We start from the raw sequence: 22,360 nt of genomic DNA, 5'->3' as shown, positions 1-22,360 counted from the left end.
CTCATTAACCTAATAACTCATATTGGGCCTATATATGTCTATTATTTTAACACTGCTATAATTTATAGCATATTGCCCTTAATTGTTGGGCTTTTAATTACAAGGTTTCATACTGGCTTTTAAGGTATTATAGAGCCGCTTCTCGTTATGTGACTAAGCTGGATGTTTTTCTTAGACTTTATCATATGCCATGTAAACCTGCTATAAATGGAAAGTTTGGCCTGTCAGGCGCGTGGCCATAAATTTCCAACACTAACATTTTCCTTTTTTTCTTATCTATGTATTTTTAAAATATTTTTATAAAATATAAATTTTATTTAGTTGGTGTTACAAAAAAATATTATTTAGTTGTATATAATTATCCACTATTTTTATCTAAATCGCATGCGCTATTCTCTATAGCAGGAGTAGCAAGCCGGAGGTTTTAGCTATCGTTAGCATCCTCACCTTGTCTCGTTCAAAAGTGCTCAGTTGAAGTCTTTGTGCTTTATTATTCTCTGTAAAAGTTCTTTTGTTTTGTTCCTCATTTCTGCTAGTTTAGATCGGTTTAGTATTAAGGTTGATTAATGTTCTTGGTTTTAGTCTTCCCGTGTTTAGGACTAAGTCTCTCCGATCTTGGAACCAGAGGCAGATCCACGTTGTGAAATGGATCCACATTCTGCAACAATTTTGGTTTGAGTACATAGCTTATGACACTTGGTTTGGCTCTCTTTTAGTGATTTTTGATTTGTTTTTTATATTGGGCTCTAGTCCAACTTATAAGAGTCTGAATCTGCCACTGCTTGGAACTTTCGTCTCTAGAGAGGTTTGTAAAACCTGTCGACTTATGTATTCCAAAATGAATCCCTCCCCTTGTAATCTTCTTTGTTAATATTACTAGTGTTTAAAAAAAAAGTATCCACTTACTTTAGTCAGGTACTCCTTACAATCTCTCAGTTTTTTTTTTCTTTTTTGAAATTAATATCTACCAGTTTACAATTTCCTAAACAACATTTTATACTCCGTACCTTACTGGATCCAGTTTACTCAAAGTTTGGAACTAAAATTCTACACGACATTTTATTTATATTCGAATCAAGATATTTCTGACAAGTAGTCTGAGAGATTACGTAGTTTTTTGGTTATAACAGTGTGTTTGAAAAAATAATCACTTTGCATTTTTTGACAAAAATCACTTACAACACGATGCGATAGAGAAAAGATTAGATAAAATATAGAAAATGAGACAGGGAGGGAGAGTGACAGAGAAACTGAAGTAACCTAAGAGTCGTGAAATTTCTCTCTCCAAGTGTAACATAGACAACAAATGTGTGTAACGTTAGACATCACTACATAAAGTGACAACAGACAGTTTCTGTGTTTGGATAATTCGAACTGCCACTTTCGACGATTTAATTACCATTGTATGTTACCTCCATTATTTATCACCAGAGGTGCACTCTTTTATAGCCACTGCATCATATATATTTTTATTAAAATTTTAGGTCTCATTTAATAAATCATCGTTTTGTAGTCCAATTTAGGAGAACACTAAAGAAATATGAATATTGGGGATTGCTCGTATATAAATCCCAACTTTCATGTCCATATATTTCCTAGCATGTAAATAATGTTATAGATCCAAGAAGAAAAAACTTGCGGTGCTCTATAAAGTTTACACATTACAGTCGGACCTTGATCTGAGATATCTCTCGGTTACAAAAGAAAATGCAAACCGATTAATTATTATAGATAACCAATTATTTTTTTTGGGTAAGAAAAGTTTATTACTAAAAAGGCAGAAATTGTTTGATGGATCATGGAGGCATGGAGCTATGACAAGGTTAGACGCACTTAAAATCCGAATCCACTAGACATTTATTTCGGGAATTCATACTAAAAGATACTTTAAAATTCACTAACCGTGATGAAAAATATAATATCAAACACATCTCGCTTAAACAAACCCTAGTTAACACCCATGGATCGTAAAATGGTCATTTAATTAGTGGTTGTCATTAGAAATTTGACCATAACGACGAAAGTGTTCATATCTAATCCCGTAGTTCTTCTCTTCACGACCACTTTCTCCATTACCATCTTCTTCTTCTTCATCATCATCTCGTTCATCTTCTTCCTCCATATGATCGTCATCATCATCATCATCTTCATCTCCTTCTCCAATGGATACAACACGATCACCTACCGTGTGAGCCGCATGACCATCTCCAAAAGCCCTAACGTGATCTTTGAGAGACCTCTTATGCTTAAAATCCGATCCGCAAACGCAAAACCACACCTTTCCACAATTCTTCTCGTGCGTTCTCCAATCGCCTCTCACTGCAAATGTCTTCTCGCACTTTTTGCGGCAACGAAAAGGTTTCGCTCCGTGCTTTCGCTTGTAATGCGTTTGGAGCGTTCTAAAGTCTTTGAGAGGCTTTGCTCTTGGATGGTCTATGTTATTCTTACAACCTTCTGCACAACAGTAACATGGCAGCCTTAGTATCGAAGATGATGATTTCGTCCCTCGCAGCGACTCTGGACCCTTTCGGTATTGCGAACCATGACCCCACATATGCATCTACAGAAAAAAATACGAAAGATGTAACTTAAATAAAACAGTAATTTGGTTATTTCATGTTTCACGTCAAGTTCATCTATCATGAACATTACTTCGTTGATTATAAATCATCTTGACGATTATAATAAATATCTTGGAAAACATGATAATTCTATACACATATATGGTTAACATAACTAGTAGTATTTATGAAGATAATATGAGATAATGTCCAATTGATACCCTTGAAACGCAGAGAGGTACAGATCGAAGTTAATTCAACAATTTTTTTTATAATTAAATTATTTTCAAAATACTTTTTTATAACCATTTAAATCAGCTAGCAACACATATGAGATTATTTATGTAGATCGTAATAAACGTGGATTTAAAAGGAACTGGGAATATATATGGGAGTCAGATCAAGAAAATTTCCTGATGATATATAATTACATCAATTTTGTAGTATGAATAATTGAATAGTATATAATGATATTCAAACCTGCATGTTATTGAAGCGGTTGAAAGTTTTGTTACAGACAGAACAAGAGAACTGAGTGGGACCGACAAGGATCTGAGAAAGAGAAGGAATCCAATACTGTCCCTGCCTCGCCGTCAAACCCTCATGGTTGTCCCCGCTGGTTTCTTTTTCGGAAACCGGAGGTCCGATATGAAGAGCAACCGTGACGTCATTAGGGTTTGTTAAAGGGAGATTATGATCGATTTCGTGATTCGGAGAAGGTTTAGTGCTGGTGGGTTTGTGATTGTTAGGGTATTGTTGACCAGGAGGTCCAAGGCGGAGGACGACGGAGTCTTCGTCGCCGGGGATGCAATATTGGTTATCATTAAACATTGAGGAGAGAGAAGGAGATATAAAAGAGAAAGATGGGGTTTGGGTAAATGGTGGAGAAAGACAATGGAGGCTGGACGAATTGGTAATAAATGGTTCGTTTATTTTGTACTTACTTTCGCTTTTGTTCGATCCTCGTAAATTGATGAGTGAGTGAGTTGCAGACCCATGTTTAGTGCCAAACATAAGATATACACATTAGTCATGATTCAACTGTAATGTTTATAGGATGCATCTTTTAACGTTTGGATATGAAATATATACTGGTAATCTTTAATGTTCCCTTCGTTAGTACATTATTTCTAGGATAGAGTTAGAATTCTATTTTTTTTTTAAACTACAATTGATATATAGAATGAGCTTTTTTTATCAAACATAACCCAAAGACGACTATCATTTTAAATGAATGGAACCCCATGGGTGACGTTACAACCAAAAAAAAAAGCAAAAAAAACCAAGAATTTTTTTTCAGTCGTAGTTCAAATTAATGTAGCGTTGGGTTTGAAACAAATTTTGTGTTTCAAAAATCTATTATACTATATGATATTAGACCAAGAAATGTAAAATCTAAAGTTTGGAACTCCATTAGTTAACAAAAATTAAAGTATTCGTACTTGGTTTCAGCCGCATAAGTAAGAAATAAAACTAATATGCAAACAATGCATATTCTTATTATCTTAGCTGTGTAAGCCTTATCAAGAAAAATTTGAATTTTTGTATTATCATATAGTACTAGATAGAAACCGAATGGATCATTTTTTTTTGCTAAGCAAAACCGAATGAATCATATTTACATGTTACCATATACTAGACAGAAAAACCGAATGAACCATTACCAAGTGAACCATCACATCTGAATTTTGTATTACCAAGTGATCCACGGAAAAACCGAATGAACCACACGTTCGAAAATATCGGACATGGATACACATATGTTAATTTAACGTGAGGAAAGTGTTACTGTATAAATTAAAAAGTTGATGTGGGAATCTGTCACTCATTATTAGCAAAGAATGTACTATTTCACTTGGAACTCGCTCTACTACTTTCTAGGATCTCAAAACCATCCTTGGTTTCACGACTTCTCTCTTTCAGTTCTTCTAATCTATTAAATATATTTATACTATATATATATATATATTATCTGAGTGAACATTTACTCTCCTCAGAATTCACAAACCTAAAGAAAAAGGTGAGAGTACGCTCTGATACAAAAGAAAGGCAATAGACATGGAGAAACGTGGCGTTAACTGTAGATGCGAAAGCTTCTGTCTCTCTCCGCTTTCATCATCTGAGTTCTGAACCAACTTACTGAGATAGTGATAGTCTCAGTGATGATGATATTATTAAAGTTCCCATATTAAATTTTAAATAAATCTGTCCTGCCAAAAGATACCCTAATCTATTCTCACACTTTTTTACTTTAGTTTAAAATCTAAGGAAAGTGGGGAAGTTTACTTATTTGCTTGTTAATGGAACTGGAATATAAAGTTGGACGAAAAGTATACATTCTGCTTTGCTTCATTGCTACAATTAATGCTAAATGCATGTGGTATAAGTTTTTTTTCTCTTTGAAAGAGGTTACCCCTGTGTTTGAATATTATTAACGTAACTAATGAGGATATTAAATTTCTGTGATATGTATTGTGAAAACATGATTTTGTAAAAAAAAAATCAAGTGTTTTGATCTTTATTATTTAATTTTTATATCTATTTGGGATTTATGTAAATTAGAGTACCTTTAATGGTTAGTATCTACAAATAAGTTTCTAAACTAAAAAATAATAATATTCTAAACAAACAAAATTGTATAATTAAAAGTTAATGCTTTTAAAAAGTCTAGACCACTTACATATGACCATATGTCCAATGAGTACGAGAACAGTGGATTCAAATGTGTTTGCATAATTGGTTTTCTCTTTTCTATTTTATTTTCTTTTTTATTTTTCTTAAATGTTAAGATACCGTAGAAATCCTCCTCGATGAAAGTGCTCTTAGGCCATCATTATCCCTAAAACCGTGAAAGGTTTTCTTATTTTTTTTTTTTGTCTGAAAAAAATAATAATAATAATTAAAAAGCGCATCAATCGCGGGCCACCACGTATCGATGGAGCCCGCGAACAGTGCAAAAACCCCTACAAATTCGGTTTTTATTTTGGGCTTTCTAAAACCGATTCTTAACATTTTGGTGGGGCCCCTCATTAAAAAGGCACTAAGAACCTCTTTAAAACCTTACGATAATGATGGCCTTAGAGCATCTTTATCCTAAAGCCCCTATAGGGTCTCTTAGTATTTTTTTAGTAATTTTAATTAGTTAAAGTGAGGTTAGAGACCTAACTAAGAAACCCGTATAATTAGCACTTCCATTGCAAGTCTCTTGTTTAGGGATTCTTAAAAAACAGATTTTTTTTCCTTTTTTTTAAGAAAAGATTTTATTTATTAAATTACAACATTAGAAAAGAAAAAAATTTAAACATAGATTTTAATATAGAACTTCAAAACAAAGATAAGTAAAAAAACGATAACAAATTGAAAGATACATTCGAGATTAGTTGTTTTCCACTGACGAGAGGAATCGAGAGAGAGAAGGCCAAAGGGTGACCCATAGGAGAGGAATCGAGAGAGATACAGCGCCAAGAAGAGAGACAACGCCGACGAAAGCCACCGAGAGAGACAAGCCAGAGAAGAGACCACCCACGGACCAAGGGAATCAAGAGAGAGAAGCCCAAAGGGTTCCTCAGCGAGAAGAATCGAGAGAGGTAGAACGCCGAGGAGACCTAGATCGCCGGCGAGATCAACCGAAGGAGACGAGCCAGAGAAGATCCGCTCCACCGCGGAGAGGTTTTGAGAGAGAGAGACACGATTTCGTCGAGGCAAAACAAACAAATGAGAGAGAACCCGAGAAGGCCGAAACACCACCTCTCCTTCGCTCAGTCTTCTTTCGACACCTGTCTCTAAGCGACGTTCCTACCGGGGCTTGTTTAAGCAACGTGTTTTGCTCTTTTTCTATTTTTCATTTTTTTTTAATTGTTAATTAACATAAGAGACAGGGGTTAGAAACCCCGATAAAGATGCCCTTATTAGAACTCTTAAAATTTGTATTATGTATATATCTATGTATGTATATATTATATAGGTATAAGTATTTGTGGGGTCCATAATTTTTGTGGAACCCCATAGACAAAAGTTCTTAAATTCTCTATTGGAGGTGCTCTTAGGATTTCAATATTTTCTGAAAAGTAACAAGGACTTTTAAAAATTAATTTATGCTTCTTTAGTAAGAGTTTTTAGTGTTTTTGTTTCATTAATATTAAGTGAGTCTATTTGAGTTTCGCTGTTAAAACCAGTTATTTTCATGGCTGAAACAAAAAAAGTAAGATGATCTCTTGTACATGTCGATCTGAAACATTTGACCAGCTTTCCTATAGACAAAGGACATTGGTTTTAAAGTTTGTGCTATAAATTAAACTATTGGATTAATTGCAACGATTTTCTATAGACAAGATACTTGTTTTCTCTATTGCTGCATCAGTATAATTAGATTAACATGATTGTCGACTGTAACTGTTTAAACGGAATCTTCTTTTTTTTTTAACAAAAAATAAATAAACGGAATCTTCTAACCTCGCTAAATAGTCCACGAAACTTTAAACCGAGGTACTTTCTATATTTTGATTAGACATATCGAAAAAAACCTTAAAACTATATCGTAGAGAGAGAAAAAAAAGAAGTTAGCAAAGAATCACACAAACATATATTATATGAAATCTTGGTCTGATCAAAGTCTTTTCATATTTTTGGTTGATTGAAGCAGTTAGATTCTGAAACTTTAAAGAATCCGAAGCAGAAGAACACAAAATAGTACGGCTGAAACAAAACTGTAGCTCCCTCATCTCCTGTGTATCTCTCCCTGCTCTGTCGCATTATATTTATTAATTAGTTTAAACTCTCTTTTTTTGTATATCACTGAAATCCGTGGACTCGATGAACAGATGAAAGCTATTTTTCAATGTTTCTTTTTCATTCGTGATGTTATAATTTTATTTACCCTTTTTTTTATTGAACAAAAAAAAAATTACCCATTTTTTTTCATCTCACAACTCTTCTTTCCTAATCCCAACATTTTCTTACCCTTTTCACCTTTTTTTGTCTAACAATCTATTTCACGTGGCATAAGAAAACATGAGCGTCTAATCTAGAGTACATATAGTAATTTAATTTGATGCTCGATTGATAAAATGATAATAGTTTACTATTGCAAATCTGGTGACGTCCTTAAAATTTTAAAGAGTGTACTTGACAAAATAGTCTACTATTGTGAAAGGCTTAAATGTGGTGGTCCAACATTAGGCCCTATTGGGCTTGAAAATGGTAAGCAATCACAAAAAGGCAAAAAGACGGCGTCGTTTTACAATGTGATTGCATGTGGTTTGATACGAGCCTTTAAGATAACTCCCGAGTCTCTGAAGGATTAAAAGCAAATAGAGATTTACACCGATACGATGTGCCAACTCATTTCATAATTTCCTATCTAATCAACAAATTGACTCAATAATCACCGATTTCAAGCTTATTGGCACGATAATTCTATCATTAAAGATGACAGCTAGATCGTTATAGTGATGTCTTCTTCTTTTTTATACGAAAATATCATCTAAACAGTATAAGAGAAATTGGAAGTATATATGTTAACCTAGATGGGCTTCCAACCTAAAACCAATTGGTACTAAGTGGAGTGGCCCATCTATCTTATATATTGCTAAGGATCCTTTTCAATATCCGATGTGGAATATTTATCCCTAATACGCCCCCTCGAGATGATGGCTCTTTGAGCATCAATCTCGGAATATTCGGGCAAGGATCGATGGGCCGACTTTGGACTGGATCGATAATGGATCGGATTGGACTGCGTGGATCAGGCTCTGATACCATGTTAAGCTAGATGGACTTCCAACCTAAAACCAATTGGTACTAAGTGGAGTGGCCCATCCATCTTATATATTGCTAAGGATCCCTTCTAATATCCGATGTGGGACATTTATCCCTAATAATGTACGAATCAAAACTCCTGTTGATTGTGAAAGGCATTGGCGTCCATTATCTTGGAAATTTGGAATGAAGCACGAGGATCTTTGCTAATACAGTCCAACATGTTATGTTTTTTTTTCCATGTTTTACTTGGCAATGATACAGATCCAACTAATTCATATTACCGGTTAAGAGTCAAAAATGCTATACACCTACATATACGGAAGCAAATAATTAGATATGTAGAAAAAATTCAACAAAGTCAATAATTTTTATAGAATATATGTGAATTCAAATGGATAACGGGATTTTATTTTTGTATGAAATAATAGAGATGGAAAAAAAAAAAATTTTGGTGTAAATGTTAAATTCATACCAAGACTTTTCTTTTACATTGTACGAGAGGATCCACTTATTACAAAAAGGAACAAAGACAGAGCAAACTGTTACAAGCAAAGAAGATCTAAGCGATCATCTAAGGATCCGGTGGAGGAATTCAGAAGCAGACTTGCGGGGGAGAGTGAGTAGCAGCAGATGATGGCGGGAGGGAAATGAGACGATCACACATGAGGCGATCAGCACGCGCAATAACACCAGCTTCAGACGTTGACGTTTGCTGGAATATGCGAAAGTTCTTCTTTCTCCAGATGCAGTAGATAATACATTGCAGCAAGAGCTTACTCACCCCTTGTAGAGACACGGAAGAAGCCACCTGATAATGGGAGAGAATACCAGCCACTGCCTGCAGCGTTGTAGGAGGAGAGGGAATAACATGACCAGTGAATCGCGCCCAGACAGCAACCACAAAAGGACACCCGAAGAATAGGTGCTGATGAGATTCTTGATCCAAAGAGCAAAGGACGCACTGCAAGGGAACGTCAATTCCCCAAGAAGCAAGTTGATCCCTTGTAGGCAGCCGTGAAAGCATAGCCATCCAAGTAATGAAGGAACATCTTGGAATCTTCTCCTTAAACCAGACCAATGAGTACCACTGGACTGTAGGAGCTGCCTCGCGGATAGAGTGCCAAGTTGCCTTAGTTGAGAACTTAGGAAACAACTTAAATGTGGTTATCTTCTTGTACAGCTTTTTTTCCTTCTCCCATTATGTGGCTTCGTCATGAAGAGACATTTGGCTTTTGAGTTTGAAGTCATATATTGGTCAATACAAGTTTAGTGATCATCCTTTAACAAAACCTAGATCTCATCATATTTTGACAATCTTGTACAACTGTAGCAGGCTCATGCATGCCACTTTTCTTTCCGGGTTTCTCTAAGTATTTAGTAGTACTTAAAACAACTCAGCATTTTTACTCCGAAATTCCTAATAACAAATAATTTCCTAGACTATATTTGCGAAGTGATTTTACCACATGTCCTTTCTACAATCAATTTCACAAAACAAATATGACATGACTACTGAAATTGATGACATGTCTTATAGCTTAATATGACATGGACAATTGTATTTAATGTTAATTTATATTTTTGGTAAACTTTTTAAAATATGGTAATAACTCATATATTACATTTAATGTCAATTCATATTTTTGGAATTTTTTTTAGAATATGGGAATAACTCATAAATCATCACTAAAATAAATATATTCAAATATGACATTATAAATTTCGAATATAATTTAATTATATATTTTTAAATTATACAATTTTATTACTAAAATTTTCAAAAATGTATACAATTGTTTTTAGAAAAATTATAAAAATTTAATCGTAAAATCATTATTTTTTTATATATCTACAAATTTTATAAATATTGTTTAATTTTAATTTTTGGTAATTATGCAACTTTTACAAATTTATTTAATATACTTAATTAAAATAAATAGATCAAAAAATCTATCTAAGATTATAATTTCAAATATATACATGCATATTCTTAAGTATATTTTCTATGTTTAATTAAATCAAATTTATATTAAAATATGAACAAGTGAGTCGAGTAGTGGTTGAAGCTAATAAAGCTGCAACGGCTGCAATTCAGAATCAGATGGATGGTAAATTTTGTCAAAGTTGAAACTTTTTGGTGAAAGGAAAAAAAGTTGCAAATCTTTTTTGTTTTGGTTTGATGTTGATTTCGGTTTTGTTACCGGTTTTCTCTGTAACCCTGATTGAGCTAAAAGAAATGGGAAGCTTGTTTCAGAGGTTTTTAACATAGAAATTTCGATCTTTATTATTTCTTTCTTGACAACAATCTGTATGTACATAGAAGAAGTAGAAGAAGATGAAGATGGTGTCTTCTGTTTTTGTAAATCAACGGCTTTATGATGGAATCTTTGGGAAGAAGTGATGTTGATTGATATTATGATCTTGATCTGGATCACTGACATGTCTTTCTTTTAGATATTACACAATAATTTTGTAATAGTTTACTGTCACTTGGTTGCCCAAGGAAAACTAAAAATTTAGGAGAAGGATGAGAAGATTCTTGCTCGGTCTACGCTCGTAGTATCAAAATAGAATGCAATAATTCTAATTCTATTTTTTAACTGAGAGCTTTACGTATATAGGTACTTTCGGCTTCCACTTTTACAGTTTAACATACTTGTAGCTGGTGGTGTACTTTGTGTCTTACTTTTGAATTATTGTGACAAAAATGCCCTTTACGAAAAGTCTCGTGACTAGTTGGTAGGTTTCTGGAGTCTTGTGCTTTTATAGTGACAATTGAATTAGTGCAAATTAAATTTGATCCGATGGATGTGTGTTTCGTGGTACATAAGAAGTTTTTTTTATTTTGTGTTTAACTGTATAGTAAATTTTTTTTAGTTATGCATATTAACGTAATGTATGGTTGATTTGGGAATGAGTTGTTATGTTATAATAGAAGGTGCAGTTAGTAAGAACATACATTTGTGGTCAAGATCATAGTATAGGTATGATCATTAAAAAATTGTGGTCATTTCTTTGAGATTCATAATTTGTTTTTTAATAACTTTTTGCTGACCATTACAATTCAATAATTGTGGTTATGGAGAAATTATTTTATAAGCAAGTATGGTTATAAAATTTGGTTCATTGGCTTATTGATGTGGTTAGGCAAGTGTGGTTATAAGCTTTGGATCTTTTTCTTTTCTTCCAGCTTTCTCACCTCTCGTTTTGAATCTCACCGTCCATTAAACAAAAAAAATCAAAATATAGAGGAAGAAAATCATAAATCCACCATATTTATGATTAAAAGGTATATGGCATCACTATTCTTCGCTTAACCTTTGGTTTCATTATCTTTCATCTCGATATCTACGAGCAAGAAAAAAGTGAAGAATAGAAGGTGACTCAGATCTGACTCAACGACGCGGTGAGAGCGAGCGAACTTCACCTATGAACGTTAAGCTTCCTTGAGATCTAACGCTTCCACCGTCGAAGAAAACTTTGTCATCATCACTTCCAACTGAATCGCCTCTTTCAATATTTTTTTATTTTTTGGATTCTTTTCTCGTGAAATAAAAATTTGTATTGAAGAATAAAAGGAAAAAAAGAGAAAGGTAAAGCTTCACAAAGAGTTGGGTCACGATAAAAGTAAGGGAAATAGAAAGATAATTAATTTCAGGGGTAATTTAGACAATAGCACGTACAAAAATACTTGACATGGGAAAAGTATGCTAAAGTGATATAGAGCAGAGATAAAGTATGTCTAAGTGTAAATTTTTCTTTTTAACTATTACTAGAATAGAACCCGCACTTTAAAAGTGCGAAATTATTTTTTTGACAAATGTATTAACATGTTAGTTTCAGATATGGGTGTTCAGATTTAGCTCGCTTTTAGATTGTATTCTTGGTTTTCGATTTGGTTCAGGCTAGTTGTGATTTTTCATTTTTGGTTCAAAAATATAGGAAATGGTTTCAGATAAATTACACTTTTTTGTTCTTAAAAGTTTACAAAAACTTTTTTTTGCTCTTAAAAGATTTTGAACGATTTCGATTTCATTATGTTTATGTGAAGCATATTTATAGGGTACAAAATGTATTTTAAATATTACAATGTTTTTAGTGAATCATCTGTTTGTTATAAAAACCAAAGAAACACATTACAAAATCTTAGATAGGTATAGTTTATATTATCTAATAGCAGTGTTTTAAAACTCGATTTGGACCCGCAGGCGAACCGGTAAATTCGGTAATCCGATATATAATCCGGTTTGCGTCTTATAAAAATCATTATTTAAGAATCCAACAAACTCACAAAAACCACAAAAACCCAAAACCCGTATATCGGTTAAATCATTGGTTGAACCAGTAGGTAACTTTTATTAGAATCTATTTTATATTATAATTAAGAATTTAGTTTTCAATTTTTATCGTATATAATACCGATTAAACTGTTTTATTTTATAGTATATAATTTTAATTCAATTTTTATTTTATGTATTTATATGAATTGTGTATTGTGCTATGACAAATAAAAGTCAACACCTAAGTGACGTAACAGGTGAACCGGATCTAATGTTTATATGATTCATGCTATTTTGAAGTTTTTGTGTTCATAATAAGGTTAATATAACTCTAACAGAAGAAAAAGTGATTTTGGTCAAGACGCCATATTACAGATACAATATGTTATTATAAATAAGGAAAGAACATAACATTAATGTATGAAAATGTATCAAAAAAATGTATCAATAGGAACCAGAGAGAAACAAACACAATTACCAACGATGTCATTATTGTAGAATAACTATACTGAGAGTTGTGTTAGGTCCAACAGGTCCAATCTAATTTAATATGCATTGACCAGGTCCAATCTATTTAGTAAGGCGTTGGTTTAGTAGATAACCGAATTAGCGTTTAGTATGTCGTTTTTTTTAGTTTAAGTAGATCTCATGATATTTGTATAAGTTGCGTGTAATAAGATTATAACATTCTTGAAAAGGTCCAAAAGTTAATGATAACATGTAACATTTTACATTTTTGTTAAAATTTAATTTTTATATTTGTTTTTTTAGTCATATATACGTTTTTCTTCGATAGTATTGAACTATTGATATATAGTAACTTCGAAAAGCCCAACCAATAATGTATTTTTTTTCAAAAAAACCCACGAGCTAAAAAATATCTGTAAATATTTTTTTTTGAAATATGTAATTTTTATATTTGTGTTATTTTGTAATCATATTTGTGTTTAGTGAAGTACATAATCATTTTTCTACATAATTATTTTTAAATTTTTACATGTTTTGCGCTTAATTTGTATATAGATACTTGTCTTATTTTAGTTTTCGTTTTGTTTTAATGGTTTAAAATAGTAAATTTTTAATTTATTTTTTAACGCTCTTGTATTGGTTCAATTTTTTTAATAGAAATGTGTTAATATGTTATGTCTGCTCATTTTCATACTTGATAAATAGCTTGCATGTATACTGAAATAACCTATAAAAACTTTGGTCATAAAAATTAGGAAAATATTCATGTTTACCATTTTCATGGTACTATTATTCATTTTTACCACCATTAAAAGGACATTTTCAAAAATATCTTCTTCATTAAGTAGCAAAAGACTCTTATAGATAATTATTTAAATATATAATATATATATATATATATATATAATTTCGAATTATACTTTTTCAAATTTGAACTTTTTAATAAATGTTTTTTTTAATTTTCTTTAGATTTTTTTTATGTTTGAAACTATTTTGAAATTTTTTTATATTTTTTATATTTTTAAGTGTTTATTTATATATTTATTAGAATATTAAATTTTAACATTTTAAAAACCCTACACCACCCCTCAACTCTAAACCTAGATTAGTTAACCATATCGTTATAAATGTCGCTACATTTATTAAAAGTGAGGGTAAAAGTGGTTAGCCTAAACATGAAAATTGATATTTTTGACAATTTCTCTAAAAATTAAATGTTATCAATAACCCATTCCACCACTAATTAATTTAATATTAGTTAACTTTTAAAATTTCATTTTAATATATACCGAGTTGATTTGTAAAATTTTTATTTTACGAAACAATGTATATTCATATAAAATTTTTATTTATGTTTTCAATATTTTATAATCAATTTATATTTTATATAAAAATAATTGTATAACAATTAAAATATAATAATTCATTTATTTGGTGTGTCTCATGTTTGTTTTAATTTATTTATAACAAACTAAAATTAAAACCAAGTTTTTAAATTGTTTTGTAGTCAAAAAGAATTTTTTATAAATTATTAATATAACAAATTAATGTGTTTGTTATAGAAGTCTTGAAAATATATATAATAACTCAAATATAAGATATTTAAATTTAAAATATTGTTGTCATAGAAAATTAAGATATTTTCAAAAAATCTAATTCTTATAGAAGTTTATAAATTACTAGAGATTTTTTCCGCGCTTCGCGCGGATTATGTCTTATAAATTTATTTTATTTATAATATTATTTGTTAATTTTTTTCTTTTATATTAACTTCTTGTTTTTCCAATGTTAGTTTTTCTTAATTTAAATTTATATGTTAATAATTTTTCATTTTTTTGTTGTAGATGGAGAATTATATTTTTTATTGATGATTTTTTGTATGTGATAGTGACATAAACTTTTTGAAATTTTAAAATAATATTATATATAGTACGATTAACACATTAAAGAAGAGAAACATATTCAGACACATTTTACACAGGTTTTATATGCATAATTTTAAACATTATATATGTATATATTATAAGTTTGAAACATGTAAATGCTTTCTAAAGCTAAATACTTGTTCTGAGTTTACATAACTTATCGAAAGTTTTATCTCTTTTTAAATTCAAATCACAGAAAAAATATAAAAAAGTCAGTATAGATAGGTTTTTTGGGCTTTTAAATCAACACTGAAAAATTACATGAATCAGATAACAACAGTTTTGTAAACAACTGGATAAAATTTGACCGAGCCAAAGATTTTCACACAATATGTTCTTTCTTCTTCAAATTGCGAAGAGCCTATAGGCACAAGAAAAAAATCATAATTTTTGTTTTCACTTATATAACATTTTTTCTCCTTTACACACGGAGTTTATTACACTGCTATAAGCAATGTAGAACTCTATTCATATAAGATTCACATCTATGCATTTTGACAAAGAAGAATTTCAGCCATCTTTAGTTTCGGAATGTACCAACTTCAGTCATATACACTATATTTTCTCTATGATTCAAAACTTATAATTTTAATATATGTGCAGATTTCCATGTGAAAAGGCACGCACGCCATCTATCATTCAACCTATTACTTTTTCCAAAGTAAACACTATAATCTTCGTTTGGTTAGCTCCACAAACTAATCTCTTTGGATCAGTTTATCAAAAAATATGGATACTAATGTCAGAAAAGAATATAAACACTTTCAACAATACATATTGGCACAAGAATATTTGGTTCAAGGAACATATTCCACGTAATGCGTTTATATCATGGCTGGCTTTGCGGAGAAGACTGCCAACCAAGGATCGCTTGAGGCGTTGGGGATTAAATGTCTCAGGAACGTGCGCCCTTTGTAATCTGGAAATAGAGACTCACCATCATCTCTTCTTTGAGTGCTCTTTCTCTCGCTTGATATGGGAGCCTTTTGCTGCTGAAGTTTGGATTTCTCCTCCGGCTGATCTACACTCTGTTGCAGCCTAGATCAATCAACCTCGCGTCAACGTAGATGCACATGTTACTCCAGTCATCAAGCTCTACTTTCAGTCATGTCTCCTCACCTTCATCAGTCATCCTTGCCTCTTTCGACCGTATGATGCGTGACCGTCTCCTCTCTTACCCGGTAAGTTCTTCTTTCTCATCTTCTCTACTTCTTTTTATATTTCTTGTATAAGACTTCCTTAAGGCTTTTTTTACCTTGAGTTGTTGTTGGTTGTTTTTGTTTCCTTGCTGTAATAAGTTGTTTAAAAACAACAGTGTAACCTTTTAGAAAATAATAATCTTAACATCTTACCAAAAAAAAAACAACAAATATTGACTTATTTATGTGAATATATATTTTATTTTAAATCATTATAGTGGACGAATAAAACACCATATTTTGTACAACAAATTTTCTTAGATTCACCTCATCATACTCACCATTTTACCATTTTAATTACATAATTTTACATGAGCTTCTTCATCCTTCCCGGTTATTTTCTCTTTATTTATAACTACAATATAATGTTATAAATTATATATATTATAAATTAATAATTTATTTACCCTTAAAGTCTAACTATTAAAATATAACATAATTCAATATAGATATATGATTCTATTAATAAATTAGCAGTTACAAATTTGAAATTTCTAGAAATATCAAAAGTTGTATGTTAGTTAATTATTTTCTAAATGATATTTATTTTTAATTCTTTTTAGATGAGAATATTTTGGCTGAGGTGGATAGTCTCAAAAGCCTTGAATTTAGTCCCTTTTATATAGTAGGATGGTGATGGAGGGTTTAATAGATTATATACCCGTACTACTTCCTCAATCAAATAGTTAATGTGTTTGTTATAGACTCCAATATGCAATTTACTGTAACTGTTATTTACCCAATGCCATGTGCATTTGGTATAAACAAAATGAAAAAAAAAATTATTAATATCTGAAAATGTCAAATAATGTGTAGTGGAAAGAAGTGGATCCCGTGTATTGTGGGATTACACTAAATTGAATGTCACGAAATGGAGCATTTAGATTAGTAAAAGTAGTTACGGTTATCCAATTGTCTTTAGATTCAGTTGAGCAAAAAAAAATTAATATATATAAATTCATTAAATCTATTAATAGAATAGATTAGATTTTGACCTGCATTTTCTAAGAGCGGGTTTGTTTTCGAAATTAAATATTTTTTTAAAATGAATTTCAATAAAAAAAAATAGTGTATAGGTCTAGGTACATTTACATAGAACCATGAACCGAACCATATCAAACAGAAAAACACAAAACCAAAATTGAAATTAATTTCATAAATAACCCAGCAGATATGATATCTCTGAAGTCAAAAATTGAAACCGAACATAGAACCAAATGGGTACTTGAGTTTTAAAATACAAATTATATACCAATAAATAATAATTATATTTGATTTCTAAATAACCAAATATCTAAAAACTACTATTTATAAACCAAATTACCCAAAATTAAAATACCCTAATATTTTTTATTAAAAATATCAGATATCTTTGTCCGATATCATATTAGCCAAAATTGAAATACCCAAAATATCAGATATTTTTTATTTAAAATTATCCAAATCATTTAATGTTTTTATTCGAACAAATTGAATTTCCTGATATTCCACAAAATTAAATTTCCTTGATTTTACACTCTTGGTTGACATTTTTATATGAACCCAATTATGGAGATTGGTAATGTTGCCAAATGATGAAACATGTTTTATTGGTTTAATTGGTTTGAGAGTCACAAATACAATTATCAATAAACTTTAATGGGCTTTTTATTCCCTTTGGCTATATGACGGAAGAGCATTAAAATTCTCTCCTGTATTTGGTAAGATAATAGTCATTAGCATATTCTCCATATATTCTTTATTGAGATGTGTTTGTTTTTTATTTTAAAATTTTAATGATGGTCACATGTTGTTATAATATATAGGGAAATACCAAAATATAATAAAAGGAAAGGGTCCAAATAACTTTCATAGGTAGATTTTTTGGAATTCCTTCCCTTTTAATAGTATTAATACTAAATTTTTCACCCGCACATCCGTTCGGGTAGATTTTCATTTTATAAATATATAACGGATACCATCGCGAAACTTTAAAAGATATTTATATTTTAGTGTTATATATTGTGTAAATCTATAATGTTATTGGTTATGTTTCTTATTCGATATTATTAATGTATAATGATTTGTTTTATATAATATACTTTATTATTAATTATAATTATATATTAATATATTTTCGAGTTTGGTAAAATAATTTCATAGTATGAAATTAAAAAAATTGAGAATCTCCTTCATTTTTTCTAATTTTTACAGACTGAATAAATATATTTTAAAATTTTATTTAGTTATACTATAAAACTGATATTTTCTTAGCATAATTTATATTTCTATATTATTTATTTTAGTATATTGTGGGATTTTATAAGTAAATACATAATAATAATACTATATTATTAATTATGAAATCAATCGCTACATTAATTTAAAAATATTTTAAAATTTTATTAAGATTTTGTTAGGGTTTTTAACATATTTTGTTATAAGTAAAAATAAAATTAAAATTTACAGTTAAAATTTATTTATTAATATCTATATAATTTATAAGATTTTTTCGAAATTTTATATATTAAATAAATTAACTTAAATAGTCAAATAGATGTAATTGATTGATGAAAGATAAGAATATTAAGAAAAAAAAGGGAAAGACGGCGATGAGCAAGGCGATTTAGGGTTTCATGTTTTCTCGAAGATGGGATCCGGGGATTACCAACGGTGAATGGATCGAAGGGAATCTTGGTCAAATCAAGGTTCGGACAGATACGGGAAGACGATTTTCATCACACCATCGATGTATGATAATGGAATTCCGAGTGGATATCTCAGAGGAGATCTGGAAGATTGGGTTTGTTGGGGAACAAAATTCGATTTCAATCATCTTTAAGATGAAATCGATTGCATTTAAAGGTATTACCTTTCATTCCCTCCAACTGAGTATCTTTCTGGATGGAGAGGAGATGCAAGGGACCGTCAAACCCGAACTCTGGAAACCTGCAGAGTTAATTTTTATGGATCAAGTCTTACTAGTATCTAGCAAGCAGTGGGTGGGGGTTTTTATTTTCAAAATATGCTCCATGAGTTTTTGTTTGTCTTTGGGACTTATGGGTCTTGAGGGTTTTGCCCCGTTTATGGTCTTCTTTACGTGTTTGCAATGGAATGATATAGTTTCTTTGGCTTTGTGGTGTTGTGATTCTTCTTGGTTCCTTAAGGCCTACGGTATACTCCTTAAGCTTAGCATTGGTAAGGACTCTGTAGTTTGGGTTCGATTGGGAATGGGTACTATGACTGTTGATGGATCTTGGACGTCTCTAGAGTGTATGTGGGTCTTTTTTATGTTAGCCTGGTTAGTTGAGGTTAGCTGCTTTAATAGGAGATCGGCTAGGACTATTGGATCACTTTGGAGATTCACTCGATGGTATCATGCATGCATTGTTGGTTTTTGGTGCAGGTGCTATTACGGTTTGCTGGGGGAGAGTAGGAAAGTCTCATCTTGGGTGGGAGCAGGGGGCGTAGATACACAAGCTCTGTCGATGTGGAGAGACAAGATCGAGTTTAGGTTCTCGTTTATAAAGGTTTTTATATGGGAGATGCAAGGGAGGATGGCAAGGGATATGAATTGTGTCTCTTTAAACACATTCATTTACCTGATGGGATGGCAGTGTTGGAGAGAATACTCCCATGACGGTTGGAATGTGGTAAGTAGGTTGCTTGGGTTTGAAGGTATTACCGTATCGGAGAAAGGTTTCAACCGAGTGTGGTGTTTTGTGTTTTTAACGGAGTGTGGTTTTTGTAAGTTGTATTATTGGTGGCAAATCTGTTTATTATGGGAAACAAGAGTTTTTTTAAATATTGTGTGGGATCATATTTTGGTTATGTGGATTCAGAGAAGGCTACTTAATTTTTTAAATGAGACCTCTTTTATTCGTAAACGTTGGAAGGTCAGGGATTACCTAACAATTTTTTTAGTATATAAACGTTCTGGGCAACTGGAATATTTGAGGAAATGGTCGGGGATGATATATACAAGGAAAATCATAAGGATGAATGGATTTTGGAGTATGGTTGGAAAGGGAAACAATGAGACTAAGAATTTCATTAAATTAGAAGTCTCTAGTCTCACGGAGCAACCAGATTTTCTTTTTTAATGAGAGTTCTAAGTTGGAATTACAGAGGAGTGGGAAGTAAGTGGACCATCAGGTATCTTAGGGAAATATGGCATAAGCATAAACCGGATTTTTTATTTTTATCTGAAAAAAAACAAGATTCTCTGCTAAGGTATCTAACAGGTTTTTTACGGATCCTTTCATGCATCATAATGTTAAGTATCTTGTCTGGTGGTATCAGTGGGAATGAAAGGAAGAAGGGGCTTCACAGGATTGTTTTCATGGTGATAATATTGCCGACGGATAATAAGATGTTGGTAATAGAGCGGTTTGTACAAATGCTAGTTTTGCTGGTTCTGTTGGATAAAGTGACGTTTGTATTGGAGAGTTATTATCAGAATGGCGAGGAATGGCTTGGTTGGGGGACATGTAAAAGAAAACATATTAGTTTGTGCTGGTTTGGAAGTGTGAATATTTTTCGTTTGCAAGTTCAAAGTAATATTAGGGCATTAGTTTTTAATTGTCGATTCTTTTGGTTGTTTGGGAGATTATGGTTTTCGGGTTGTAGAATTCATCTAGCCGGTTTAACAACGATGCAAATGCCACAGGTTTGGTTTCGTGAGCGGTGGAAACAGTACTTTATTAAATACTCTCGGAGTGTGTTCTTCGGTAAAGGTGTGACGGATTTATTTATGGGTACTGCATGTGTTTTAATCATCAGGAGGTGGTTTTCATGGAATTCTGGACTGGATGGGTTTTTGGGTGGCATTGGACCTGAATCTTCTCGCTCGTATGAGCAATACAAACGTTTTTATTTATGAAAATATTAAGTTGGAATTGCAGAGGACTTGGAAGTCATTGGACCATAAGTTATCTTAAGGAAATACGGCATAAACATAAACCAGACTTTTTATTTCTTTCTGAGACTAAACAGGAGTTTGAATTTGTTCAAAAATTTCAATCTCATTATGGGTATGATAATCTGGTCACGGTGGATCCGAACGGGAGGAGTGGTGGTTTAGTTCTCTTTTATAACAACGAGTACCAAGTAAAGATCCTATATTCTAGTAATCGAATGATTGATGTTGAAGCGGTGACTAAGGGGAAACAAGTCTTTCTTACTTTTGTTTATGGAGATCCGGTTCAACAGCTTAGAGAACAAGTATGGGAAAGATTAACTCGGTATGGGCTAGCACGATCGGAACCTTGGTTTATTATTGGAGATCTAAATGAAATTACTGGGAATCATGAAAAGGATGGGGGGGCTTTACGCAATGCAGCTTCTTTTATTCCCTTTAATAATATGATTAGAAATAGTGGTTTGCTTGAATTTCCGGCCCGAGGTAATAAAATGTCATGGCAAGGACGAAGGGGTAAAGGGAAAGGAGCATTTACGGTTAGATGTCGTCTGGATAGAGCCTTGGCTAACGAGGAATGGCATACACTTTTCCCATATTCTTATACAGAATATTTGAGAATGGTGGGATCGGATCATAGACCAGTGGTAGCTTTTTTGGACGATAAGGTCCCAGGACGGAAAAGAGGACAATTCAGGTTTGACAAGCGGTGGATTGGCCAAGAAGGACTCATGGAATCAATTGTATCGGGATGGACAGAAAATCAGGAAGGCATTTCTGGTGATTTTACGACAAAGATCAATAATTGTCGTCATGAAATATCAACATGGCGGAAGAATAATCAACCATATGGGAAGGACAAAATTCTTAATCTTCAAAATGCGTTGGAAGAAGTACAAACTGATAACAATAGGTCACAAGAGGAAATTATTGAGATTTCCAGGAAATTACAAGAGGCATATAGGGATGAAGAGGAATATTGGCACCAGAAGAGTAGGAATATGTGGTATTCATCTGGGGACCTAAATACTAAGTTTTATCATGCTTTGACAAAGCAACGACGGATCCGAAACAAAATAGTGGGTCTCCACGATGAAGAAGGTAATTGGATCTCAGAAGAAAATGGTGTTGAGAAAGTGGCAGTGGATTATTTTACTGGCTTGTTTAGTTCATCCAACCCACGGGAGTTTGATAGTTTCTTGGAGGAAATAGGTCCTTCAATTTCCCCCCAGATGAATCAATTGTTATTACGAAGAGCTACGGAGGAAGA

General features: G+C 31.9%; 2 protein-coding genes across 2 annotated transcripts; both read right to left on the bottom strand.

Annotated features, from left to right (window-relative positions):
* Positions 1-1,816: 1,816 nt before the first annotated feature.
* On the bottom strand, positions 1,817-4,503 carry LOC106351235 (zinc finger protein WIP6). The gene is made up of 2 exons (XM_013791054.3): positions 3,042-4,503; positions 1,817-2,560 (listed from the first exon to the last, which is right to left on the bottom strand). Exons 1-2 carry the CDS (start codon positions 3,573-3,575, stop codon positions 1,985-1,987), a joined length of 1,110 nt encoding a protein of 369 aa, XP_013646508.2. The 5' UTR covers positions 3,576-4,503; the 3' UTR covers positions 1,817-1,984.
* Positions 4,504-8,913: 4,410 nt separating this feature from the next.
* Positions 8,914-9,351, bottom strand: LOC125575829. The gene has a single exon (XM_048734955.1). It carries the CDS (start codon positions 9,349-9,351, stop codon positions 8,914-8,916), a length of 438 nt encoding a protein of 145 aa, XP_048590912.1.
* Positions 9,352-22,360: the final 13,009 nt, after the last annotated feature.

This window comes from Brassica napus, chromosome A6 (genome assembly GCF_020379485.1).
Source record: "Brassica napus cultivar Da-Ae chromosome A6, Da-Ae, whole genome shotgun sequence".
NCBI classification, from domain to species: domain Eukaryota; kingdom Viridiplantae; phylum Streptophyta; class Magnoliopsida; order Brassicales; family Brassicaceae; genus Brassica; species Brassica napus.
Note: the sequence above shows the minus strand (reverse complement) of the source record. Positions and strands in the feature narration are given on the sequence as shown.